A 27,921-nucleotide genomic window follows, 5' to 3' on the forward strand; every position below is an offset into this window, starting at 1 on the left:
AACAAGAAAAGGCAAAACTTTGAAAGAATATTTTTGAGATGAATCAGACTAAAATGCTTCTTATCAATTTATTTTCCTTCCTCGATAAACCTCATTTCCCCTCTCCTTTAATTTGACATGAAAAACTCCTTTCCACTACAAGACGTGATTTAATAGTCGTAAGATTAAAAGAGAGGAAGGCATTCAATATAAGAAGGGCATCGAAAATGCAAATATAAAACGGTTTGTGAAAGTGCAAACCGCCACCTGTTTGCATGGATTGTCTCAAAATTACGTGAAATAAAAAATGTCTCAAGAACCAGATATTGCTTTCCAAAGTTTTGCCCTTCTTTACTGTTTCTCTTCGTTAATCTTTCCATGTTTTAACTCTTTTCGGTTCCGAATTCTATTAGTTCAATATATTACTATATTACATTATATCACAACATTATTTATTAATTATATATCTTAATAAATATTTACATTAATTATTGCTAATAATGTTATAAATATAAGCTTCACAAGAAAAAATAAATAAATATTCTAAGTATCAATAATTAAAAAAATATGAAATTAAAAAAAGAATTGCCGATTCGCCTTGCTCGGAAATATTTATTTTTAAAATAATTTTGTAAATATTTATTTTAAAAATTATTTGCCAACTTTCTCCTTCGCTTCCCTCTCTTCTTCTTCTTCTTCTTCTCAAATTTTTTTTTTTTTTTTGGGTCAAGTTCTTGTTCTTCCATTCACTTTCCTCGTATCCGACCGAAATATTAAATGCAATGGTTGGAACACATGCAATGAAATTTCATTAAATTGAGCCCAACTCTAAAATCAAATTTTGTACCGATTCAATGATTTTCTCTCCATTTTCGGCTGCATCAATAATGTTAATTACTTTTTAGCCAGAGCCAAAATATATAAATACTTCTTAAGTCATTAAAAATATTTAAAAATTCTTGCTCGATCGATATTGGTTAAGTAGTATCTATACTCAAGTTAAAGTTTTGCGGAGAAATTGTCGAATGTACCGTGCGGGCGAAATGGAGAAAAGGTTTATTATACATATAGCTAATTCGTCTCCCTCAATTATTTTTGACATGTTGGTGTAAATTTCTACGTGAAAAATTATGCGTCTCTGACTCTAGAGTCAGTAACATTTATATTAGTCAAAAGTTTTTCTTTGATGAAAATTGAGTATCGATAATTAGTAATTTTTAAATAAGTGACATGACTTTCCTATCGATCTAATTTCTAAATTATGTTAGATTAGTTAATACATGGGCCTAGACATAGCCAAGCCCGTCCATTATCTAAATGTTATTTATTTTTTTTGTATGAAATTGCTCGGGGCCAGGCAACTTACAAGAAAATATTACATATAACGGTTGTGCCATGTCACGCGTGCGTAAGTCCACTTATCGTGCGACACGTGTTGCACATAACCACACCTGTCAGAAAGATTCAAAACGGTCGCCCCGTATCTCTCTCTCTCTCCCTCCTCTGTCTCGCGCCATGCGCTCTCTTACCCTTCATGCTCCGCTCCGATGTTTTTGCCTCCCTCCACAGGTAGTCTCTCCCCACCGGTACCGAGAACAAGCCCAAGCCCCCTGTCGTCATCTCCCACAAGGCTACAAACCGAGCCCTCCCTCAGCCCCTGCATCCTCGAGATCCCCTGCGGCTCCGGTGTCGTTGCCTCTCTCGTCAACTTCGGGATCTGATGAGGCCACCCTAGCCTGTGACTGGCGAGCGCCATGACACCCTTGCTAGCTCTCGCCTATAGTCGATCACTGGCCATGGCTGAGTACCGACCATAGGCCCAAAGGGTTAAAAGGAAGAAACGGTGAAGAAGAAGAGGAGAAACGAGAGGTGCATAAAGAAAACGGAGAGAGGGGCTTCAAATTTTTGACAGACAGGTGGGTCCACGTGCGACACCACAGACACGTGTCGCACGCTGAGTGAACTAATGCATAAATGACGTGGTACAATTAGGATGATGATGGGGTTTGAATGAACAAATTAGGCTGCTAAGCCAACAGAGAATTTTACGATGATTTTTTTTTTGGGTCGCTTTTACGAGGATTTCGAACGGGCGCATTTTGTTCACTTTTTCGGCCATATATGGAAACTCCTAGATCTTATTAAGAATGGCTCGCCTTTTTCCACTCTTTTTATGACTTTCACAATCTCTTTTTGTGTGATTTGACCATTTTAACCTTTGTGTAACCCACCACTTCTAGTACAAATTTATATGCTCATTTTCTTTTATTTATTATTTTGTCAACTCTTTGTTTTGTTTCTTCTTTATCCCACTTTCCTCCTCCTTCTTCCACGCCTTCCTTCTCTTTGTTCTCTCCATTGTAGGGCATAACTCCTCCCACTCATTCCAGAAAATCCTGACGTCCTCTTAATTATCTATGATGCCAATTCCATCGTCTCTCATCTCTCTTTTCTCGGAAGTTCTCAAAGTGATCGATTTCTTTACAAGTTCCTCCCCGTTGATTAAGAAGGGTGTTGTGGGGATTAATCCTTTGTTGTTCGCATGATTTTGCACCTCCAGATGCTCGGGAACCACCTTGAGCCTTTGAGGGATCAACGGTTGATGGGCATATGTAATATGCAGCAAACATCGTAACGGGCCGAAGATGCTCTATCTCTAGGAATGGAAGCCATGCAGCAATCTCTCATGGACATGCTTTCTTTGACCACACCGAGTCCTAGTGCTTTGGGAAATGTCGCATAATACACAAGCCATGTCTTTCGACCTCTTAAGACAACAAATGCTCTCGAGAATCCGAAAGTCCGATTTCATGCAGATAGCAAAGGATTAATGCCCATAACACCCTTCTATCTTTGTCAATGGGAGAAGCTTGTAAAGAAATTTATCACCTTGAGAAGTTCAGAGAATAGAGAGAGGAGAGGACAACGGGATTGGGCGTGGAAAGGAAGAAGAAGACTGAGGAGGAAAGTAGGACTCATAGGGGAAAAAGAAAAAAAAATGAAATAAAAGAATTGACAAAATAGAAGTTGCGGGTCACATAAAGGATAAAATTGCCAAAACACATAAAAAAAAAAAAAAAGTGTGTCAAAGCCGTAGGAGAAGTGGAAAAAACACGAGCCTTATAAATATATCGAACTCGATAGATGTTTTCAATTCATAAACCAACAAATCAATATTTTAGACGGCAAGGGAGCTGTATTGGGAGTATTTCAATAGTAAAGTCTTCAATTTACCGAGGATGTGGACGATTCGCCCTTAAGATTGTGGGGGAAAGGTAGACTGAATCGCGGTAGGCAAAATTGACCCCGAATAATCACTCAACTGCTGAAAAAATAGGCCAGGAGAGATCCCACGTCACATGGTTAACTCTTATTTGAGTTTAAGTTAATTTAGGATTGGGTGCATATTATGTCATGTTGTCTCTAATTAAGATGCCATTCGCTATGGTAGGGATATGTTAATTGTGTTAAGACATTTTTACCAAAATTTAATTTGCTAAAAGACATTGAAGTTAAGCGCATACACCGGTCGGCCCTAGTTCTCTTGTCTCCCTCTTCCCTTCACTAAGGCCTTCTTCTTTCACCTCCATGAAAGAGAGAGAGTTTGAGCTAGATTTCTCCCTCCCCTCCACGTTTTCTTCGGGTGTTGTTGTTCTCTATTCCTTTTTTGTTTCCCTTCCGTTTTGGGATCTTTTCTTTTTCGATTTAGTTTAGATAAAAAAAAAACTTATTTTCTTCTGTTTCGAGGATATTTCTATCTTGATTGTATATTTTTGGGGTTTCGCTTTCCTCGGGTTGGTTGGTAAACAAGTTCAATTTTGAAGAAAATCGGAGGAGTTTCGTGAAGATTTCACTCTCGGAGGTGTCAAATATATACTTGTCCAACCTTTTTACTCTTATCGGTGACGGTGTTGGGGACGCCAAATATAGGCACGCACTACCGAAAGGTAGAACCATAGAAACAAATAGAGTTCTCGATATGTGCTCATTACCGATATGATTTATCTTGTTATAAGTTTGTTTTATTTTGAAATTGTCTAGGATTTGGCTTGATTTGATGTTGTGCCTTTTACATCGAAATGTTTCTCTTTTGTATTTGGAGGAAAGTGGATGAAATTTTATTTTGACAAAAAAAAAGACGTTGAAAGTTTTAAAGAGGTATTGAAAAGTAAGTGGAACTCATGTATTAAATCATTTGCTCCTTTCAATATCAAACAAAAACACAAACTTGCTATATTTAATCCAAATCGATTTTCATCTTGTAGCTCATGCTACAATTATTCCAAATTAATTATCCGTGTCACATTTATCCCAAAATTAGTTCATGTCACAAAAAGTCCTTCACAACAAATATATCCTACGGAAAGAGTGGAAATTTAGCGGATTTTTCGAAACCCGAGGATGCTCTCGAAAGGGCGCGATTTCAATTCACTTTTTTATTTTTGTACTTCGCTTTCCTAAAATGATATTGTCTAGGAGATCCATTTATATCGACTTTCCATATTAGTCCAAGTTGCATGACGCATACATTTTCACCTAAGCTATTTAATATAGATATTTAGCGGAAGATAATAAAGTCCGAGTTGTTCACGGGTGCGCTAATTTACAGCAGTAAAAAAAATTATTTTGGGGTAAATGGGACACGACTTACTGATTTAGAGGTTTTTTTTTTGGATAAAAAATTGGGATAAAATATTGGTATTAACAAAATTAGTGAAGTAGATTAACGATAGTTGGTGGATGACATCGATCGACGGTCAAGAATATTATAGTAATTCTACCACGAGGAGGGGTAGATATTTTTCCCGGGGCTTCCCGGGAAAAGCGATTGGGGGAAAGTATCACGTAAGCCGGGCAAGCTGAGACCCAAATGACCCTTTTGGCCCCTGGACCTTCCGCCCGACATCACCCTCTTTTCCATGCAGGAAGAGTGGGCGCACTCGGGATTAAACTATTTCGGCGGGGATATTTCTGGAAATGCGCACGAGATCTTCACCAAAATCCCTCTGGTAATTGCTGCTTTCCAACCCCGCCTCTCTCACTCTCTCTCTCCTGATCAGAGACGGCATTCAATACTTCGCAGGTTGTACGATTCTACAGGGTCTCTCTCTCTCTCTCTCGTCTCCTGGCGATCGATCGCCGTCGCTGACGAAATCCTGCCTTTCGATTCTGCGGACGCGTGTGTACGTAGTGCCCGCTTTCCTTTCCCTCTTTCGTTGCTTTGTCGATTGACCGTTCTCTCGGGTGCTGAGGCTACGGACTTACTTACATCACTCGAGTGTTCTGCTTTCTTCTCCCCCTCACCCCCCCTCTTCTGGCGATCAGGCGAGATGACGAAGAAGAAGAAGAAGCAGGACAAGCGGAAGAGAGATAAGTACGAGGAGTCCGATGACTGGTGCTTCGTCTGCAAGGACGGCGGCGAGCTGATTCTGTGCGACCACAAGTGAGTGTTCGAAACTCCTCTGGTTCTGTTTGCTGTGCAGGTTCGCGATTTTAGGGCAATGTGAGTCGATCAAGAGATATTCTGCGTAGATTTCTGTGTACGAGATATATTCCTGTGCATTCCCGAGGTCCTGATTATGCGTGTATTCGTATTTCCTATTTGGAACTCGTTTGGTCGCGCCGTCCTGGACAAGATCCTTTTTCAGTTTTTCTCTCGTAGAGGAATGCTGGGGATAGTCCCCGTCAATGGCCGGGGACCTACGTGGACCCGCGTGCTCCGAGTAAATTACAACCGGAGCCCATGTCGGTCTTACAAGGATCTCACGTGGCTGTGCTCATGTGGTTTCGGGGCGAACGGGGTCTGTAATCTGCACCGTTTGAACGATGTCCGTACTCATTGCATGGCCAAAAAGAATGGCATGTGCGGTGCCAAATGGTGAATTAGTCATAGATCAGCGTTGAAACTTCTCTTTTTATGGTGTCAGCCTTGCACGGCCTATGCATTTTCTCCTTGTCTTGTGACGTTACTGTTGCTCCAAAAGATCCTGAAAAGTGACAAACTTGCCTGTTTCCTTGTCCATAGAAAAAAATGGTTTCCCCATTTGACGCCTTTGGATTTTTCTACTACAGTGTCCTCTGGATTTTCTATGATACAACATCCTCCTAAAAGCATGGTTAATTGTGGTTTTTTTGTTTTGTTTTTTTTTTTCCTACGTTGCTACTGTTTTTCTAAGTCAAGTGCAAAAGCAATCCCGTCATAAAGTAACGGAAAGTAACGGTTGCACGGTATAACATTGAATTGTACCATAGCACCGTGGAAATCCTTGATTTTGGCTGCATATGAATTTTTTCATTTGCAACGAGGTTATTAATATTATCCATAAGAAGGTATCTGGTTCTTCTCCTGGAGTGAACATGTTATTTCTTCTCTTTTTGCATATATTGGCCAACTTTCTCAAGCACATTTTTGTGGATTGGGATTGGACTTCTTAGTTGTAATCGGAAGTGTCTATTTAGCAATTATGTCCATATGGATTTATTCTAATTTCTGTGTACCTCAATGTATAATTTTACTGCAGAGAATGCTCAAAAGTTTATCATTCTGATTGTGTGGGAAAGGATGATTCTTTAATGCAGACTGGGCAATTCTGGACTTGTGGTAAGCCCCAAATGTTCTGTTCCAAGTTTATTAACATAACTTGGGGTGTGCATTTGCACAATGCACTCTTTCTCTTTCTCTCCTCCCGTTATCTCGAGTGCAGTCACAAACTCAAGATATGACTGAAGATTTTGGAATTTCTCAGCCTCCTTGTGACTTGTCTTGACATTACATTTCTTCTAGTGCATTGTACAGGGAAGTTTATCACGTATATGTGGAAAATGATATAAAAATGTTTTCCAGATCGTCATTCTTGCTTCATTTGCCGTAAAACCACAAAGTATTATTGCTTTTGCTGTCCAAATGCTATATGTGGACGCTGTGATAGTGCTGCTGAGTTTGCATCCGTCAGAGGAAATGGAGGATTTTGCCACGAATGTTTGAAACTCATTCTGCTTATGGAAGAAAACGTGGATTATGACTCTGATGGGGTATGTATCGAAGAACCATTGAACTTTTCGATCCTTGGGCATTCATATGTCATGATTTTTCTTTGTTTTTCCCTTCTGCTCTGTACATTTTTCTTTTTCAGTTCTCCTTGGTCGACTATGCCAGTACCACACTTCAACCTCTTGTCAGAGATGGCATCTCACGTACTGAGAGTGTCCAAATTCCCGTAACTCTGTAGATAGCCACAAATGTGTGGTACAGTTTTTAACATTTCAATGTGAACTGTAGTTGTTGAAATAAAGTGTGGCGATGTATGTCTCTATATAGCTTCTATGGGAACGGATAGAGAGTCACATGTACTACAACACTGGCCAAAAGCCAGAAACTTGATATTATTACAAGGAGTCATTGAGCCTTGTTGTCGAATACATTGTAGATATGAATCTCAAGATTTTATGTAGGAAATTAAGAAAAATTTAAGTTTCTAACATGCGAGTAATTTGTGCGATTATCATTCCAATTCTATAAGGCTCATTACCTCACTCGGTATATTGTTTCAGCTTGATGATGTCCTTTACACATAAGTGAATGTGCGCATAGCCATCTTGACAACTCGCATCTGACTCTTGCAGAATAAACTTGATTTCAAAGATCGAGATACATACGAGTGTTTGTTTAAGGAATATTGGGAGATAATAAAGGAAAAGGAGGGCTTGACTTTAGATCACGTCTACTCGGCAGATATTCTGTTGAAGAAGGGAAAAGGGGGCAAGCAAAGTTCCTCTTCAGCCAAACTTTCCGATAGTGAAGAAATATTTGAATCATCGTCCGAAAGTGATGAGGACTGTTCAAGAAAAAAATCAGCGAGAAAAGTGAAGGGTTCTATTACTACTGAATTTGAAGGATGGGGATCAAAAACACTAATTCACTTTCTCAAGTCCATTGGTGAAGACACTACCAAACAGCTATCACGGTGGAGGGTGGATTCTATCATCTCTAATTACATCAAAGAGAAACAACTTTTTCATCCCCAGAAAAAGAAGAAGGTTATTTGTGATGAAAGACTATATTCTGTATTTAGGAAGAAAACACTTCACAAAAACCAAATCTACTTTCTTTTGGAGCGACATCTTAATGAGGTTTTGGAGCTCTCAGATGAGGAAGAAAGTGATAATGCTTGTGATTTGCAAGAAACGAAAAGGAGCGACTCGGTTGCATGTAAGCATCAGAGAACCTCATCCAATAACAGAAAACCCAAGGAAAAGGAGGTGGTTCTCAGGGTTCGAGAGAGCTGTTTCGCATCTATTAATGAAGCTAATATCAAACTTATTTATCTGAGGAGGAGCTTAATACAAGAGCTATTGAAGCAATCAGATAGTTTTGAAGACAAAGTAGTTGGAAGTTTTGTAAAAGTGAAAACAGATCCAAGGGACTATCTGCACAAGCGTCCATACCAACTCTTGCAAGTGACAGGTGATTGCTGTGTTAATTACAGGGACTTGCTGTATTTCTAAGTATTCCGATACCTGCATTGCAAAGCACTTAAAGCATGTCTGCTGCAGATTGATGAAAATGCTGTGATCTTATTTATTGCTTTGTCTTTTTCACCATCATGTTGTTCTATGTAGGTATAAAGAGAACCTCAACAACTGACAATCTTAATAGAGAGATTATCCTCCAAGTACTAGACATGCCATCAGATGTCAACTTACCAATGTTGTCTGATGCGGACTTAACTGAGGTACTGGACTGTATAGAGGGTATCTAGTCTTGTGAACCCAGCAATATTGGTGCTTAGTGTATCCAATCAAAAGAAAACCAAACTTTTTTTCATCCAAATCATGGTTTGAGTGCACTCTTAGTTGCGACTCAATACCACTCCTTTTTCTTTCTTATATTTCCTATTCCCATTTGACCTATTTTAATATGCTCATGTGCACTGGTGGGGGAAGCACTGTTATGGGGTGACATTGCATCTCGAAGTAGATTCCATGTTATCTTTGTTACTCTCCTTTTACAGTGGGGCCTAGGACGTTCAGGCACCAAAGTTTAGTGTCTTGATACTGGTAGGAGGATTTGTTTACTTTTTCTGCTTATTGTTTTGGCTGCTATTTGGACAATTTTGTTACTCCAATGTCATCAATAAATTTTAGATCTTTACATAGACCATAAAAACTGCAAGGTGGATTTGCTGTATTGCTGGACAATCACTGGTGCTTTATCTTAGCATTGCTCCAGCTCAGTACCATCTAGTATTTTGGTTATCACTTCTCAATGATGTTTGGCTCTTCAATCATTTAACGGTGTGATCCCGTTGGTAGGAGGATTGCGAGGATTTGCGGGAGAAGATGAATTCTGGCCTCCTTAAAAAGCTTACTGTGGTAAGTCTTTTCTGCTTAGGCATCTTTTTCCCCTTAAACCTATAGTTGGAACACCTTTGGTTTTGCACACGACAAATGCCTGCTATAAAGAAGCTGCACATATAGAAACTCCATGGATATGCCAAGGATACATGCAGGACTACTTTAACTTGCAAGAGTCGAAGCTAATGCTTTTAAGCAAATCCTTCTAAGTGGTGACTGCAGATGCCTAGATCTCCTTATATTTAGCTTGATCATACCTGTGCTTGGGCCAAAAAAGAAATAACTAAAAGTTAAGGAATGAAGACAATAGAAAGTTATCTCTTATCTCTGGGCAATGGTTGTCTTCACCATAAAACTCAATTAGATGTTTCCCAAGAAGACCAATGTCACCTTTCTTGAATTTGTCAGGAATTGTATGTCATATCCTGAATGCAAAATTGAATGAAAGGGCATTATCTTATCTTTTGGAATGTTCAAGTAAGAATGAATTATTGAATTGAATCAGTAAAGGGAAAAAAAAATGAAAAACTCGGGGGAAAGGTGAAAAGGCCACTGCGATGTGGAATTGGCAGGGAAATCAGGTGTGGAATTGCATTTTCTGCTATTGAACGTGGATAGGCTTTTTATATAAGAGATAGTTCTCTTTGATGAATGTGTGCTTTAAGTCATTAGTTCTCTTTGATGAATGTGTGCTTTAAGTCATTTATTAGTCAAATTTGCGCCAATATATGCAAACTGTAGGTAGTTCATCCTTTGACCTGATAGTATTAACAGGTCGAGCTTCAGGAGAAGGCAAAAAGTCTCCATGAAGATGTTATAAAACATGTAAGTGTGTTCCTCATCCAGGTCCATACTGACTATCCGTGAGAGTTGTACTGGTGTGCTTCATTCTGGAGACTGTTATTTTTCTTTTTCCCTGCTATTATCGTGGCGCTGTTGAATCCATTCTGCCCACAAAATTTCCAGCACTTCTAAATCATGCATGTATATGCACAAATGAATCTCCTTCAGACGATGCTGCTTTTTCCTCCATAATCAAGCTTTCAAAACTTAGCCTTTCCTATATAACGCAGTGGATTCGAAGAGAGCTGGCCCGGCTACAACATGTTATTGAACAAGCAAATGAGAAGGGATGGAGAAGAGAATATCCTTTTGTTTGATTAGCCAGTACATGAGTGCTCGCAATTAATGCCTGGTGATTTTGAGGACCCATGAATCCTCCTTTCCTTTGTTATTCTTTTCCCGATCAGTGGCTCGAGCATTCTCTGTTCCTATTTCTCTGTGTTCCTTAACCTGTTCTGCTTGAACATTATTTCAATATTTAGAACAGAGGACACTCCTTGGGAATCCATCGGAACAGGAACGGCTAACAAAGCAAGAGCCGAAGGTAATTCCAGAGATGATAGAGCTCGATCCTACTCCTTCCAGCTCCTCGGAGGTCGACGAAGAACAAAACCTTGGCTCCCTGCGGTTGAACCCCAAGGGAACGGCAACTTCTCCTTAATCTTGACTGCGCGACCTGACATTCCTTCGCCTGAACAAGGAAGAGAAGTGTTTGGTTTTTTTTTTTTGTCTTTGGATTCCTTTGAGCTGGTAGACAAGGAGCTTATGTTTTGCTGTGCTTGTGGCCCAACGCATTTTTTAGCCTCTGCCCGCGTTTGGACCTGTTGTAAGTAGCCGCTCGGGGTGTACAGGGCTTATTATTATGTTTCTCTCTGTGCATAGGCAAATTTGACTCTCTGCATGTCTTGTTTTGTTTTCTCCCACCAGTTTCCTCTTTATCTTCTCTAGTCAAATTTTAGCTTGACGTGCGTGGTTTGAACCTTTTTTTTTTTTGGTCGAAATAGTTTGAACGTGAAGGAAGAGATTTTCGTGAGGATTTTCTTGGCAGCAAAAGGCTTGATGCTTGATGGCAATGCCATTCTTTTGCGGGTTGCTTATCTCACAGAGTCGGAAGAGAGAGAAATTTGGTCCTTTGTATAGAATAGAGAGAGAAATTTGGTCCTTTATATAGAATATGGAAATTTCAACCAAAAAAGAAAAAAGAAAAGAAAAGAACATAGGATATGGAGAAACATCGAAACGAAGCAAAGTATTTCAATTTGGGAAAAGATACGCATTTTTGTCGAATCAAATCGACTGCTCTTTTCTCGGCTTAACCTTGAGGTGTTTCTTCTGTAATTATGATTGTTTCACTTGTCCATTGTAAGAAAAAAACATAATATCAATCTCCCAAATTCTTACTTCGTTTTTTATAGCGTGATAATAAAATTTTTCGTGCATTCTCAAGGTGTTGTGGCCTTTCGATAAAAAAAAAAAAAAAGGGTGCGGCCTTAAAATTAATATGTTAGATGTTCAGGAAATGTAAGAACTAGATATTAAATTTTTGGAACATGTTAAAGAGCGCCTCTCAGCCACTCCTTGATTACTCGTGCTTTGAAAATAGGAACATTTTTATTTGAAGAATGTTACTTTTTTAAGAATACGATCATTTTCAATTTTCAGGATGTGTTGATTTTATTTTATTTTTTTTTTTGTAGAAAATATTAATTTTAGTTTTTTTTTTTGACATAATATTAATTTTAGTTAACCGATTATATTGTTAAGAGCAAAATCATTACGTTAGGAGATCTTCATGAGCTGAGCCCTAGAACAGAGCGTGGCTTTCTTCTGTCCGAATTTAGAGACAAAAATTTGAAATCCGCTGTTCCGTTCCCAGCTACGACCTCCATGTCGCCATGGATGCTCCCGACGGAGACGCGCCCTTGCCTCCCTGCGCCGAGCTCTCTACGCAGCACGCGGCTTTCCTCGACGCGCACTTCGCGAGCCGCGAGGATCTGTCGAGCGCGGCCGATCTCTCCTCGGAGCTGGACCGGAGGTGCGCCGATCTGGACGGCGATCTGGCGGCCCTTCGCGGTCGGATCGCGAGGCTCGCCGTTTCGTGGATCTATCGCTCGCTCGGAACCAAGTCTTTGATCCAGAAGTCACTCGTCAAGTTGGAGAATCTCAGCGTCTGCACATCGCAATGTTGGTTTTCTGTGCGCTTTTCTTGTGGTGATTTTCATTTTCGGAATGGTTTTTCCTTGTGCATTTTATTGTCATAGGTTTGCATTTCGTCGTCTTCGTGCGATGATTTTGTGTGAGGTTCTGAAATGTGATTGTGGCTGGTCCGCCTTTAGCTTGATGGTTGGTTGAATTTTATGGTCAGTTTCGTGATTGTAGACGGTGTACAGTCGAATAGGAGTCGAAGAACTTTTAGCGAGGAGCTCCCTTGGCTTGTGAAAGAAGTGCAGCGCATGGAGAACATTCGCGAATATGTCGGTGAGCTTCGTTCCCTACTTGGAGTCGTTGTTTACAGTTGTTTATTATCTAGTGGCAGCACGAAGAAAATGTCGTTTTTTTTTCAATCTCGGAGTCATGACTTCGTTGCCAATGCATCTTTCAAGTGATCATGAACCTGCTGTTGTTGATTTTTCCAGGACTCATTTAATTATAGGTTCACGATTAATTGGCATCGAATAGATTCAACTTAAGATTTTTTATCGGTATTATAACTTCTTGAGATTCAGTCATGTCATATCGTTACTTTACTAGGAAACGGTGTATGACTGCTTTCTATGAAAGCCACAACTAATTTATGGCAATATTTTTTCAAGGGACTGCATTGCAGCTTGAAGTGCTGGTTGGAGACCTCGAAGATTCAGTTTTCTTTGTGAATCACCAAGCAAGGAATGTCTTGTCTGGAAAAATTTCTACTTCGTCAGTTCTGTTGGTAATGACCTTAATGTTTTCCCTTCCTTTTCATGGCAGTTCTTTAGATGTTAATTTTCCCGCAGGTTATGAGCCCGATTTGATTCCTCCTTTCCAATTCAGGAAACTGGACGAAGTAGAGAGAAGTTGCTTCACGCAATAAAAACCATGAACAATATCGAGGACGTAGTGATTGACATTTTGAAATCCCGACCTCAATGGGGCCATCTTTTGAAATCTGTGGATAGCAGAGCTGACAGAACTCTTGCTGTTCTTAGACCAAAAGTCATTGCAGATCATAGGTCTCTTCTTGCTTCCCTAGGATGGCCACCAAAACTTCTGCCAACGGCTATGGGGGATGGCGAAGTCACTAGCATACCAAACCCTCTAGTTTTAATGCAAGGGGCGAAAAGAGAGAATTTTGCTCATAGTTTTCTATCTCTTTGCGCACTGCAGCATCTGCAGACGCGAAGGGAAGAGCGAAAACAGAAACTTTTGGGTTTAGAGGAGAAGCAATCAAGGCTTTGGGCCATTGATGAGCTGGTGTCTCCCATCGGAGCACGGATGGAGTACCACTTTACTAAATGGATTCAGCAGCCCGAATTGATTTTTGCTCTTGCATTCAAAGTTACAAGGGATTTCCTGGTCGGAGTTGAAGATGTTTTGCAGCCTCTGATAGATAAGGCCAGGTTGGTCGCCTTTAGTGCCAGAGAAGCTTGGGTTTTTTCAATGGTTCTAATGCTTTCTGGATTCCTGGTGAAGAAGGTTTTACCTCCACTTGCTGAAAGTTACAGGGAGAAAGGTGGCAAATCAGAAGTTTCAACTTCATGGCTTAATATTATGGACCTCATCATTGCATTCGATTCCCGTATGCAGTCGCTCGTCCAATCCGAAACATGTCTTTATGTGGGCTCTGATATCGTTCAATGTCTGACTAGAGGAGTATCAGTATTGAACATATTCTGTGAGAAGCCTGAGTGGCTCAAGATTTGGGCAAAGATTGAGTTCAAGGATGCGTGGAAGAAATTCAAAGTTGAATTAAGGGATGAGAGGGCTTGGGTACAAAGTAGCAAGTGTGGGAATGGGTTTTATCATGAAATTGAATCTGTAGATTATCTTCTTGCTACCCAAGATGACCACAAAGCTCCATTGATTGCAGATTTCGTGCTTAAAGTTGCATGGGCAATGATTGAGAGATGTGAAAAATTTCCCTCTCTTTTGCCAAGGGTGCAGTTTATCAGATCGACTGCTGGGAAATTCATTTGGTGCTTTCTTAAGGTCTTAATTTCACATTGCAGGATAGAAGAATTGCAGTCTGCCAGTTTTGATGACAATGACGTGATTATGAGGGTTTGTGGGTCTATAAATGCTGCCAGTTATGTTGAATATAAACTGGTCGAGTGGAGTGATGATGTGAACTTCTTGGACATGTGCTTCGCTGATGGTATGGAGCGGCATGAAAATGTTGACACTGGTTATAATTGCTTCTTTGGGGAAGAAATTAAAAGCTTGGCTGAGCTCGAGACCAATTGGCTGATGGAGATGATTGCCTTTCTCCTGCAACAATTTGAAATGCTTAGCTGGGATTATGTCGATAATAGGCATAGTTTTGGGTTCGAGCAACTTGAGCAAGTTAATACCCCGAGTGTAGTGTCTACTGATCTTGTCATAGCGTTGGATGCCTTGGGAAGTCAGCTAACAAGTATCAGAAGAATACTAAACCCGAAGGACTTCATGGATATGTGGCGTAACATTGCTGATGGGCTCGACCATTTTCTTTTTCGCAGCATGCTTGCAAGCGACATCTGTTTTTCGAGAAAAGGGATAGTTCAGTTTACAGCGGATATGAGAGCGTTGTACCTAGTCTTTCAGCCATTTTGTGCTCGGCCAGAAGCATTTTTCCCTTGTATAAGAGATTCTCTAAGGCTTCTAAACATGAACAAGGAAGAGGTGAAGCATTTGCAAATGGCTTTATCAAATAATGTAAAACAAATAGAGTGCTTGCATGTTTGTGGAATTTCGCACTTATCTGTTGGGCAAGTTCATGAACTTCTGAGATCAGTGATGTGCAAACTTTAACTCGATTTTGGTAGTAGAAGATAGAATTTGTACATTATGTTGTAGATCATGTATTGATGTTACACCACTTCTCTCTCTCTCTCTCTCTCTCTCTCTCTCATGTGTTTCTCAGCTGATGCTTCTTTGGAGCTTTTGACTGGTTGGTTCGGTAGGCTTCGTTATAATGTGAACCAATCGTTTGATAGTATATGCTCACTTTTGGTAACATATACCATTTGAAATTGAGATTGATCGAGACCTCAGGGAGAAATTTGGCGATACACGGAGGATTTCTTTTGGGAGTAAATTGCACCGATTCATCTCTGAGTTATACTGAAAATTTCGTAGACATTGTCCGTCATTCGTAAACCGTAAACTGTGCGAGTGCAGCCCCTACCTTAATTCAGTCCGAACTACTAAAAGCTTGTTCTCTGAAGCTTATATTGGCGGTCTATCTCCAAGCTTGTCTTCAACCACCATCGTTTTGCGCCGATGTTGTTTCTTTCATCGACTCAGCTTCTTAAATCAGTTGGATTACAAAATAATTAACTTAACACAGTAACATTGTCTCTTGCGTTAAAACACCTGACTAAAGAAATAGGGATAATGACATAAATAGTTTATGAATTTCGATCAAATATGTAATGTGGTATATGAACTTTCAATTTGATCAATATGGTTCATGAAATTTAGCTCAATGTGCAATGTGGTCTCTGAGTTTTTAATTTGACCAATATGGACCTTGAAATTTTGGAACACATTCAACTTAGTCTATGAATTATAGGACGATATTCAATATAGTCTTTTCATTAATTCAAGTTCATGGACGATTTTGAATATTTTCTTATATTTCAAGGACTAAGTTGAAAACGTTCCGAAAGTTCAAGGACCACATTGAACAAATTGAAAGTTCAGGGACTACATTGCACATTGGGTTAAAGTTCATGGACCATATTGGTCAAATCGAAAGTTCGGGGATCACATTGCACATTAGGCAAAGTTTAGGGACCATTTGTGTCATTTTTCCAAAGAAATACTATTCTTTTTGTAACGCATTTTACTAAAAAAGTCCCAAATCTATTGTAATTGTTCCAATTCAATTCTAAACTCTTTTTTCTTAGATTCAGTCCTAAAAATTTTGTAATTGTGCTAATTCGGTCAACCCGGCCAATTTTGGCGGGCCGACAACATAATATTTTAGTTTTTTTTTTATTTTTTCCTTTTTTCTTTTCTTTTTCTTTTTCCTCTTCTTTCTCAAGCCGATGGCGACTGGCCAGAGGCGACAGGTGGCAACTATTGCTCCCACATGGCCTCCCAAACGGTGATTCGATTGGCCAAAATTGTACCCTCTTTCAAACTTTTTGTGAACTATTGGAATACGTGGGAAAAAAGCGAGCAAGCGAGCACACCGATTGCCCGTTGTTCCCGAAATTTAGTTCTTTCCTAGTACAGAGTCCGAATTCGCCATGGTACCCTTCCAGGTCCTCCAAGTTTTGTACTACGAATGGAAATGCCTCGATTACACATGCCGAGGAAGTGAATCATACACGATGGAGATGCAAAAACTTTTGGATAGGTGCTTTACATCTGAATTGAATTCTTTCTAGTGAAAGAACTTATTAGGAGATTCTTTGAAAGAAATACAGGTTCTGCTTCTGGTGGCAACTTGCTATGGAGGAGTGGTCTCGCATATCATTGATCTCGTGAGTATCATGTCAAATTCCAAACCTATTGGCTCCGCATAATGCTAATCTTGAAGCCGTTACCCTTACCGAATTTCGGACAATACATAGAGTCGGCCGGGCTGAATCATTTTCTCTGCCCTTCTTGGCCAACTTCAAAGCAATCTTACGGAGATGGCGTGGATCCACTGAGCAAGAAACCCGCACCGAGGGTCCAACCTTCGTCGCCAGCATTCATTGAGCAAGCTTCCGATGGCAGAAAACCGTTACCAGTGAAGCTTGCAGAAAATCGTTACCAAGCGAGATTATTATCCGACACATTTTTTTAGTTCCTAGGTTTTTGAAAAAGGGTACCATTTACATTTTTGCATTCCAATCTCTTCTTCTGCAAGACCTGGTTTGAATCCTAAAGGCCACAAAGAGATGGACCAGATTCATACAGATGCTCTACTTGCACTATTGATGATCAAATTCTGAACCGTTGATACCAAACAGCCTCCCGCCACGTTTGGTGGAAAATTAACGTACTGGTTTTACAATCCTGGAAGTGTCCACACACATGTTCACGGGCTTGCTATTCTATGATTCCTACCGTGTGTCCTAGAATTCACCGGTGCATCCTAGAATTCTATTTGATGTCAGTCTTATATAGGCGGCGTTTGGTAGTTAGGATAAAAACTGACATATGATAAAAGTTATCTTATCCCGTGTTTGGTTCGTGCCCGAGATAGGATAAAGTCGGACATAAGAGCATATAACCGGGATAAAAATATCTCATGGGTGAGGTGGGATAAAGGTGGATATGATTTCTTATATCTATCGCATGAAATTTATTTCTCTCAAATACTTTTCAAATGAAAGGAAAAAACTATTAAGTTTAAAATAGTTATTGGATTGTAATATACAAAAATAAATAAAAAATAATTCAATTATTTTTTATTCATTGTTATTTTTATTAATATATTTAAATTTTTTTTAATCTAAAATATATTTTCTGCATATATTTCTATTACATATTTAAGGTATATTAGTATAGTTTATTTGTTCAATGAAATTTTTATTAAGGAAAGATGGAAGGGAAAATAGAGGAAAAATAATTAAGAAATAAGTAAATAAAGAATGAGGTAGAAGAACCCCGATTTTGGATGAACAAATCTAAACTTTAAGCCGATCTTTCTAAATCACTCGGTCTCCTTCTTGTCCATATCTCTTGTTCGTATTGAAATTTCACAACTCCTTAATTTTTTGTTCTTGTCAAAGCTCCACGAAAATGACTAGAGAGTTCAAGTTCCTTTTGCTCCGTAACTCTTTAGGTTACGTCAAAAGTCCACTAACGCAGTAAAAGAATCGAAACTCCTCCTTTCCGCAGCTCTACAGTTCATGTTGAAATTCACAAAAGTGATGAAAGAGTGAAAGCGCTATGCTTTCGGGAATCGTGAATTGAATGGTGATGTTTTCTCTCTTTTACTAAATTTGGCGTTCACTAGTTGACCTACCTCATCGATGTTGGTGTAGCCCATTTACATTTTTTCTCAATGACCAACATGTTTAACATGTAAATCATGCAATAGTTATGAATTGATTAATGGATGCTATCTCTGTTTGTGTATTTGTGATTTCTTTAGCAATGAATTACGAGAAATTCTTCCATGTCCTTTTTTTTTTTCAAGTTTATTTATACCGATATGTCGTTCATACCACACAAATTAGATAATGCGATATGACAATATCCGACTTTGATACGATTCACCAAATAGTGCGTAGTATTTAATAAAATTTGTGAATTTCATATCATATATTATCCAATCCTATCTTTGGTAGAAATCTAGACGACCAAATCCAAATTTAAGAGAAAGAGAAAGTGTTTTAGAGAAGGAATGTTCTAAAGAATACTTGTATTGCTCAAGTGTTTAGATTATCCAAATGACATGGAGGGCACCCTTTAGATACATGAGCCTCTCTCTTTTCAACCGTGGATTTAAAACGGTGAAGATAGATGATAAGTGTTTGCCATTCTCTTTTCAATAGTAAATTTACAATTCGATTTAATGGTGGAGATTGATGCTAAATGTGTAAAATACAAGTGTATATTATCCATATTGCCCCTAGAAATATTCGTATGTACCCTACCCATGCATACATTCCCATACCACTCCCATGGAATATTCTAGAGTATTATGAACATTAGACCTCTGCAGCACATAAAAATTAGAGCTTTGTTTGTTTTAGAAAAATCGAATGATTTGAATAATAATATTATTTTTTAAAAGTGATCACTGTCATCCTTTGAAATAATTAGATCATAAAAATTTGGTGGTGAGCGATTTCAGGTTTCACCTGAAACCTATAACCTACCCTTCAAAATCAATTTTTCATTATTTGAAACCCGAAACCTATTTGCATACCATAGAACTTAAAACCTACCATTCATACTTCATTTATAATTATGTTTTCTTTTCGAAATTTTTGAAATATCAATTTTCCATCTAATTTATTCTTATCTCGGACATGGTATCATGCCACCACTTTGTGTTCCACTAAGAAAGAATATCATAAAACAACATATGATTAAAAATAAAATCGAAGAAAGGTACATTTTCTCATCCACTTGATAAAAGGGCCGACTGCACGAAGTTGACATAATTTAAAATTTAACTAGGGGAATTAAAGTGTTAGGACTTGTCCTCTAATTTTTTCAAAAGACCAAATAAGTCTAATTTGAATTCTCGGCGAAAATTAAAGATTACATTTGTAGCTAAAGATTCATATATAAATCTATGTTGACTTTTGATGTTGTAAACGCTCGTATGCTATGGAAACTCTCAAATTTGAGTATTCCATGAAATCCATATGAAATATTTTTGAATTAATCGCATTATAAGGTTCTCACAAAATCAACTCAAGTCAAATGCTGGAGTGACTTCGCCAATTGCAGTATTTCCCACGTTGACTTTTACCCAATTATCAAGTCAACTCACGACTTAGGATTTTCTTTTCTTATTCATTATCATGTGCCGCCTGGTGGGATCCACTTGATCTTCTATCAACGTCGACTCCCCGCTTCTATCCTCAATTTTGACCGTTCTCTCTATCTAATACCTCGCGGCGGCAACAGTACTCTCCTTTCACTTCCTCTATCTTCTTCCCAACATTCCACTCATTGTCTTCCAGTTGTTCCGGCGATTCCGAAGAGGGAACGATCAGCCGCAGGAGGTCTCACGGCCTGGACAGCAATGGAGAACGGGATGCCGGCGCGGTACGAGCACGGAGAGGGCAACTGGAACAGCATCAGGCATGACGCCCGCATACCTCGAAGCTGCAAGAGTTGCCGCTTCGCTCAATCCCAACCTGTCAAATGTTGTAGGAGAGCTTAGGGAAAAAAAAATTTGAGGGATTGATCATCGGGATATGTTTGCCTATCATGCGGATTTATCACAATTCAGATATTGCAACGTGCGTCAATGTATTCAATAGAAGAAGTTGATATACATCTAATGGTACAGAGACAATTTGATATAGAATAATTTACCAAGAACAAACTTAGGATATTTGTGTATGATTTGACATTATGAGAGCATCTATTTTTTTTTTTTGGGTCGAAATGATAGCATCTATTACACCATCCATCTTTTGGCGTGCTTCTTTAATTCAAACAGGTTGTCATTATCCTTTTCCATCTTTCAATTTGCAATCTCAACTTATCTAGTTCGGTAATCGTAATTCTAAAATTTGTGGAATTGCGCACTTCGTCCTAAACTTTCGTCCTAAAACTTGTTGTTGATTACGGAATTTTGGGACATTGATGCTAAACAGCATCTCCACCACGTTTGGTGGAAATTAAGCATAATGCTGGTTTTACAATCTTGAGTGTCCACACAAGTTTACCGGGCTTTGCTATTTCATGATTTCCTACCAGTGCGTCCTAGAATTCACCTCAGACAAAGAATGCTAAGTGTTTTAAGACGGTCCAAATGGCGGGACAGACTATATAGACATGAGGCCCCCTCATTCCAACCGTAGATTTACAATTCGAGTTAATGGCGAATATCGATGGTAGGTGTTTGCCCTTCTCTTTACAACAGTATATTTACGATTCGATTTAACGGTGTATATTGATAGCAAGTGCTTTGTTCCTCTCTTTATAACTGTATATTGACCTTTTGATTTAGCGGAGGAGACCGATGATAAGTGTCTAAAATACAAGTGTATATTCCCTATGAGTTAATGCCATGAAAAACTCCAAACTGGTGTGACAAATTTATTCCAAACTAATTTTTTGACCACCAAAAATCTCAAACTTGTGCGTCCGTGATCAATTCAACTCAAACTAATTTTTTGATCACAAAAAAATCCAAAATGATACACGTGTGACAAACTTACTCTCCGTTTGTTTCCGTAAAATTGAGTTAATATCACGAAAAACTCCAAATTGGTATATCTGTGACAAACGGAGAGTAAAAATCTCAAAATGATAATTCCTTCAAGCGCCACGCGTCATCTAACTCAACGATTTGATGATAAAATTTAACAAAAACTAATGAATGATAAATTTGTCGCAAGTGTACCGGTTTGAGATTTTTTTGTGGTATTAACCCTTATTTCCCATACTGCCTCTATAAATATTGTGATGTACTCATGCCTCCATTTCTCACACCACTCCCAAGGAACATTATTTAGGCTTGTTCGGTCATCATGGCTTATTTCCTCGTCTCATCGTGCCAAAAGAAAGTAAAAAAAATTAAAATGAAAGAAGATGTGAAAAATAGGAGGAAGGAAAGATGAGGAAAATCAGAGGAAAATATTTCCCCCACTTTTAAAGGATTTTTTCCTAGAGGGGAAATTTTTTTTTCGGGATTAGCTTATTTTCCGCCCCCAATCGCCGGAAATTCCGAAAAAACGTTTTTTGGAAAGTTATTTTCTGCGAAACAAATGGAGCCTTAAATGGTGACAAGCCAGTGTACATTTTTAGTGAACCCGAATGGTCCCCATTTCTTTTACTAACTTCGTGCACTCGGTCATATGTAGATTTACACATGTGACAAATTTATATGACTAAAAATATAATAAAAAGAAAGCCATGTGTACATTTTCTCGTTCGCTTGACAAAAGGACCGAGTGCACGAAGTTAACTAGTTTTAGGACTTATCATGTAAGTTTTCCAAAATATCAAATAAGCCTAGTTTGAATTCACCGTGAAGAAAAAAAAAAGATGTTTTATTTCGTAGCAAACGATGAGAAAAAAATTTATGGCGACTTTCCAAAGTGAAGATAAGATTTTTTTTTTTTTCAAAAGGAAAAATTTGAAAGTGCTTAGTATGTTATAAAAAATAAGTAATGCTAAATGAAATTTTTTTTAAATCTGAATATTCCTCAGAGTACGTACATATCTTTAAATAATAGATTAAAACACAAAGTCAAGTCAAACATCCGAATGACGTCTACTTCCCGCGTTGACCTTCTTGCCATCCAGTTGACTCCAATTCGTTGTTGATCAGGTGCCGCCTGGTGGGGTCCACTTGATCTCCTATAATTCCGACTCCATCCTCAATTTGACTTCTATATTCAAACGCACAGAGCTTAGCTCTCTTTCTCTCCATGTTGCCCTGCCCTTGTTTCCCTTCCCTTCCCTTCTGTTCTTCTCGAATCACTGCTTGTGCCCCAATGCCGCCGAAGAGAGAGCGGCCGGCCACGGAAGAGCTCACAAAAGGGCCATGGACAGCGGTGGAGGACGAGGTACTGATGGAGTACGTTCAGGAGCACGGTGAGGGTGAGTGGAACCGCGTCAGGCTCCTCACTGGCATTCCACGGAGCGGCAAGAGCTGCCGCCTCCGCTGGCTCAACCACCTCCGCCCCGACCTCAAGAAGGGCTCCTTCTCCCACGAAGAGGAGCGGCTGGTCCTGGAGCTCCACGCCATCCACGGCAACAAGTGGTCGCTCATAGCCTCCCAGGTGATGATTCGATACCGGTTCCTTTTAACGGTCTGTATTATATAAAATTTGGTGGGATCATAGTCAATTATTCTAAACGCATAAACTTGAACTGTCACAACACGTTGCCTTGGGAACTTTTGTCATTGCAGACACCTGCTGTTTTAATGTGTTTATAATACTTGTGACCCAAGAAAGTGATTGTTATCTTTTTCACGGTTAGCAAATCTTGAAAGTTTGTTTGAATACAGATTTTTAGTCAATAACAAATAAGCAAATCTCCAGCTCTTTATAAGCTTGCACGACCGTAACTGCTCTAAATTTGAGATTTTTGTCCATTTTGGCAGTTGCCCGGACGCACGGATAACGACATCAAGAACTTCTGGAACACGAGGGCCAAGCGGCATGAAAGTGCTGGCTGGCCGCTGTACCTTCCTGACATACCAGAGGCGAATCCGAGCACGGGCCACGCACCGATCGCTGGCCAAACTACTTGCTTCTCACCGAGCCCTAATTTCCATGGGAGAAACAGTCTAGTTCCTCCAGGTTTTGTGCAGCCCAATGGCAATGCCGCACTTGTACACGTCCCAGGAGCGACGTCCACTTTTCTCCGAGGAGGCAGTAGTCTCATAAGGGATCTGCCGCCTCTCATTCAGTATGCTGATCGGAGCAGTGAGATGATTGCTGCACCAGGTTTCTCGCCTCTGCATAGTGCTGATCTTGGAGCCTATCGCCATATGCCCTCCGGAACTCGTTATCTCCCTTCTTTCAGACCCGTTTTCGGGACTACAATGCCGGAGCTCTTTTCAGGCCAGCATTTACAAACAGGACAAGCTAGTCGGGGTGAACCAGCCTCTCTGCCCCTGCACCAGATTGTTGATACCAAACAGCATCCACATCAATTTGCGGCAGGAAATTCTCTTTTTCCAAGCTTTGGCCTACTACAATCGCCATCAAAAACTACAAACAGAGGTTCAGATCCACTATGTAACGAAATCCGCACTGAGGGTCAATCTGCGTGGCCAGCATTCATAGAGCAAGCTCCTGACAGCAGAGAATCGTCAGTTGGTGAGATTATTATCCCATCACGACATTTATGTAAGCTTTTAGGTATTCGAAACGTATCTAGCATTTACATTTTGGTATTTCGATCTCCTTCTGCAGAACCTGATTTGAATCCTGAAGCATGTTGCGGGAATGCAACTTGGCCCGATGCTCTACTTGGACAGCGCCGGTTTTTTCCCTGAATAAGAGATCTGGCATGGATTGACCCAACCTAACAAACATGTAGGATTTGAGGGATTGATCACCAGCATACAGTTAACACAGTATTAACGATGTTCAGGTTTGCGTATTTTTTCATAGGTTTTAGGCAGATTCGTTAGGACTCAAACATTGCAATGTAGGCGTTGTATTTTTTCCTGACGTATTCAATACAAGAGGTTGTTTATACATACACTAGTTATAGGCTTGGTATATTGACCTTTGCGGACATGGAATGCTGCCACTGAGGAAACTAAACTCTTTCCACAGTCGAAAGATCTCTTTTATACAGCTAATGTCAGTAGTTTTCAGTTCAGTGTTATAGTGAAGTTCAGTCTGTCAACTTATATCGATCTTCTTACTTCCAAGTTCGAAACCCGACGGCAGTATTTTGCCGAGACTAGTCAAGGTTGATGGCTCAGTTATCTTGCAGGACCTTCCCTTCGATCTACTTGAACATGTTGTGGCACGTCTGGAATTTTCTGTTTTGGCGTCTGTGACCTTCTCTTCGAATTGCGACTGCCAAGATGTTTCTTGCGATTTTAGTCTAGTCTATGTCTTGCGCACTTATCCATGTGTTGAATCGCTCATTAACCGGGCTCTAAAGGGAGAACTTTATGACTTGTCTTCGGACCCTCTATTATGCTTGTCGACAGTCCATCAGAAAAAAAAGTTGCGAGTTTCAAATTTGCAGCATTGAATGGACTATTGGTTATTAATAAGCAAGATTTCAGCAACACTCGATTGCCGAACCTTAATTAGATGATCTGTCCGTCTTTTACGCGCCGGGAAGCTGGAATAATGAAAGGATCTGGAAATGCTTTGTATAGTAAAGAAAATCGGCAATGGTCGACAAAGGGGACACTAAAAGAGATGAGAAATGAAACGAAGCAACTGCAGCATGATCTAGTCGGTTCGCATTTCTCTGACCTCAAGTGATTATGAACAGAACCATCCGTGACCTGTAATTGGGGCGACTTCATGTGTCAACGACTAATCATGTGTTTAAGCATCATTGGGTAGTAAAAACAAACTCCTAATTCTCATTTGGACGTGTCAGCTCATCTGACTAAACCAATCTGACTCGATATTATCCAGTACACCATCTCTTCCTTTTCCTTTCAATCCCAGTACTCTGGATCATTGTAATCACACAGAGAAAGATAACAAGAAAGTTCTGAATGAACATTGAACTGTGAACCTAAAGCGCATCACAGCTTTTGAATATTGTTTTAGAGTACAACAAGTAGACAAATGTGAAAATGCAAGCGAGCAAAGCATTTGCACTAAGAATTTTGGACGAAATAGTTAAGCATACTACGAGCTTGAAATTCGGCTGCTAGAATTAATTTTACCGCAATTACTTATTAGGGAAACAGCTCCGTAGATTAGGCTCTGTTGAATCCAGATATAACGCCATCTTCCTCATCCGTTGGAGGAGGTTCGTTAAGATCGAAAGCTAGTGCTCTAGGACCGCTCTGGCTAGCTTGATCTCCTGGCGACACGACTTCGCTAGACGGCGGGCCCTCATTTTGCCCAACCCAGTGGCACCTCTTGTGTCCACCAAGTGCCTGACCGGTTGGGAACTTCTTGCAGCAGATCTCGCACCTGTGAGTCATGGAGTCCTCCTGCGCAAAGCTCGTTGCGCAATTGGTGGTTTCTGCAACAAGTATTTTGGGACTCAGCATGATTTTCTTCTCGGTACCCGAAGCACCGGTGGATAAAGAGGCTTCTGGTGGCTGAACAATCCCCCTTTCTTTGTTGTGGCTGGATCGATGCCCACCCAACGCTTGGAATGTTGGGAAGGTCTTATTGCAGGTCATGCATTTAAACCTGCGATGTGTCAATTCCTTTACCGTCACTGCCGCAACTTCCTTGTTAGTGCTGGCATCTCGAGTTTTACATGTCCCACTTACCTCAATCTTCTTGTCAGCCTCTATGTTCGGGTTGCTCTCCAAATTATGACCGACACGCTCTCCTTTTCTGTATTTCCTAGACCTGTCTGCATATTCCGGTTCATAGTCCTGATTGAAAACTGCTTTGAACAAGCCCTCGCCTTTGATATTAGTTGATTGTTGGATTTGACTTTCTGTTGGCTCTAGGTTTTGGTTTCTAAGCCCTGGAAGCTCTTCCTCATCAAGCCTACACTTCTTCAGTGGACTCTCATCATTGACTTGGTCATCAGATATGCCCGAATCATAAGAAGCAGCACATGCCAACTTCATGAGGCCATGAAGAGCCTCGGGTTCCAGGGCCATCAAGCTTTTCCTTCCTCTTTTCTCTGTCCTGGACCAGCTGGGCAAGCCCTTCAAAAGATCCACAAAGCATCCTGAACTTCCTGCTTCCAAACAGGCAGCGTCCTGATCTGTGGCGGCCCTCTGATTCATGGATTCGACTTCTCTTGTGCAAGAACCGTCCTTTTCTTGGGCCGGAGGCTGAACCCCTCTCCAGTTCCTCTCAGGATGGAACCTCATGTGCCCGAACAGGGCTTTCATCGAAGGGAAGTTCCGGTCACAGATGTAGCAACTTGGTGTCTCCTCGTCCTTCCCTGCAAAATCAAAGCCTCTTCCTTTATCCAGAGCTGGAAGATCCTCGTGCACATGCTTCTCAAACTTTGCCTTCTGCTTCCTCTGCCTCCACTCGTCTGTCTTCTTCGAGCTGCTCGCCCTGTTCTTCTCTTGATTGTGGATCCTGATGTGGCCCCCAAGTGCCTTCCCGTTCTGGAACCCCTTGCCGCAGAATTCACAAACTCGGACGGCCGCAGGAGGAGGCTCCTCCCGCTCGCTCGGCTCGCCCTCTTGCTCCGTCTTGGATATCTTGAGCTTAATCAAGAGCGGGTCTTTCCTGGGCATCTGGCTCCAGGATTCCGATCTCTCCGAAGGATCGGGTTCTGCCATCTTCCTACGATCTTGACAGGGTAGCTGCCCTCGCTCTGCCTGATCATCCTGGCTTCCTCTCAGACCATCCATGAGAGAAAGATCAGAGAAAATTCAGGACGGAACAGGGAATCAAGAAGCAGCAAGAAGAACACGAGTGCCAAGAAGATGAAGAGAGAAGAGAGAGAAGGAGAGCTGCCAGTCACAGCAAGAACTACTCAAAGAGACGGTGGTATGCAGGGTGACTGACTACCTGGTGTGAAAACAGGGGAAGGAAGAAAGATCATAAGTAGGGAATCAGCAGAATAAGGGAAGTGAATAAAAACCAGCTCTTTGACTGATTATGCTCGAGAGGGTTGAAGACGAGAATGCCAAGAGGATTGGGTCAAGAAATTCCTCAAAATCTCGGGGAGAGGATTGAGGAGGGGCGAGTGTTTCATTAAATTTCCAAAAGCATAACAGATACAGAGTCACGCTGAAATCTTTATTGGCATCTTTAATTGCAAGTCTTTTAGGAAACCCTTCTCCGTAATGGAAACTCTTCGTTTCGGTTTCTGGAATAGCACGCCCTCCCTCCTAATATCACCCGCAAATTTCAACAGATCAAGACCCATAAAAAATAAAATAAAATAAAAATAAAAAAATTATTTTTTCCACCTTATTTTTTTTTATTATATATAGATATATAGGTATAAGCATGGATTGAGAAAAGAGGTGTATCTGCTATCCGGGTGTCTTGGCTGCGTTTGGTTCGGTTTTTGGGAAAAGCCTTCGGACAAATACGAAGTGTTTTAGTCTAAATGGTTTTCTTGAAAAGCAAGTCTTTTACCCGACATGGCGGGAATTGATTTAGCCAAGTCTTTTGCCATGGATTCGAGTGGACCGCGTGTTTTCTCTTTCTTTTTTCCTTCCTTCCTTCCTCTTTTTTTTTCCTCGTTTCTTCGAATGGGCCTAAGATCAAGAGTAGAAAATTTCTCGCGTAATTTAATCCGATGTGGTAGACGGGATCAATCCCAATTCAGAGAAGTATA

At 40.3% G+C, this 27,921-nt stretch overlaps 4 protein-coding genes and 1 long non-coding RNA gene across 6 annotated transcripts; 3 read left to right on the top strand and 2 right to left on the bottom strand.

The window, feature by feature from the left end:
• Positions 1–5,081: 5,081 nt before the first annotated feature.
• On the top strand, positions 5,082–11,145 carry LOC115735294 (uncharacterized protein At5g08430). 2 transcript variants are annotated; one of them, XM_030666470.2, is made up of 10 exons: positions 5,082–5,162; positions 5,305–5,422; positions 6,501–6,580; positions 6,824–7,011; positions 7,603–8,443; positions 8,599–8,711; positions 9,292–9,351; positions 10,108–10,158; positions 10,407–10,477; positions 10,642–11,145. In XM_030666470.2, exons 2-10 carry the CDS (start codon positions 5,310–5,312, stop codon positions 10,835–10,837), a joined length of 1,713 nt encoding a protein of 570 aa, XP_030522330.1. In that variant the 5' UTR covers positions 5,082–5,162; positions 5,305–5,309; the 3' UTR covers positions 10,838–11,145. The 2 variants fall into 2 exon arrangements, with proteins under 2 accessions (XP_030522330.1, XP_030522331.1); XM_030666471.2 differs by having other exon boundaries at positions 5,099–5,166.
• LOC125316182 lies at positions 10,978–11,297 on the bottom strand. Its single transcript, XR_007199489.1, has 2 exons — positions 11,188–11,297; positions 10,978–11,156 (listed from the first exon to the last, which is right to left on the bottom strand). It is a non-coding gene; the product is annotated as an uncharacterized LOC125316182 (long non-coding RNA).
• A 694-nt stretch (positions 11,298–11,991) lies between these two features.
• Positions 11,992–15,221, top strand: LOC115735293 (RINT1-like protein MAG2L). Its single transcript, XM_030666469.2, has 4 exons — positions 11,992–12,360; positions 12,556–12,654; positions 12,990–13,105; positions 13,207–15,221. Exons 1-4 carry the CDS (start codon positions 12,072–12,074, stop codon positions 15,160–15,162), a joined length of 2,460 nt encoding a protein of 819 aa, XP_030522329.1. The 5' UTR covers positions 11,992–12,071; the 3' UTR covers positions 15,163–15,221.
• A 7,199-nt stretch (positions 15,222–22,420) lies between these two features.
• On the top strand, positions 22,421–23,998 carry LOC115735382 (transcription factor MYB8-like). The gene is made up of 3 exons (XM_030666606.2): positions 22,421–22,772; positions 23,099–23,819; positions 23,916–23,998. Exons 1-3 carry the CDS (start codon positions 22,485–22,487, stop codon positions 23,996–23,998), a joined length of 1,092 nt encoding a protein of 363 aa, XP_030522466.1. The 5' UTR covers positions 22,421–22,484.
• Positions 23,999–25,372: 1,374 nt separating this feature from the next.
• LOC115735381 (zinc finger protein ZAT9-like) lies at positions 25,373–26,983 on the bottom strand. The gene has a single exon (XM_030666605.2). The coding sequence runs from the start codon at positions 26,981–26,983 to the stop codon at positions 25,403–25,405; it is 1,581 nt and encodes a 526-aa protein (XP_030522465.2). The 3' UTR covers positions 25,373–25,402.
• Positions 26,984–27,921: the final 938 nt, after the last annotated feature.

This window comes from Rhodamnia argentea, chromosome 8 (assembly GCF_020921035.1).
Source record: "Rhodamnia argentea isolate NSW1041297 chromosome 8, ASM2092103v1, whole genome shotgun sequence".
In the NCBI taxonomy this organism is placed as follows: domain Eukaryota; kingdom Viridiplantae; phylum Streptophyta; class Magnoliopsida; order Myrtales; family Myrtaceae; genus Rhodamnia; species Rhodamnia argentea.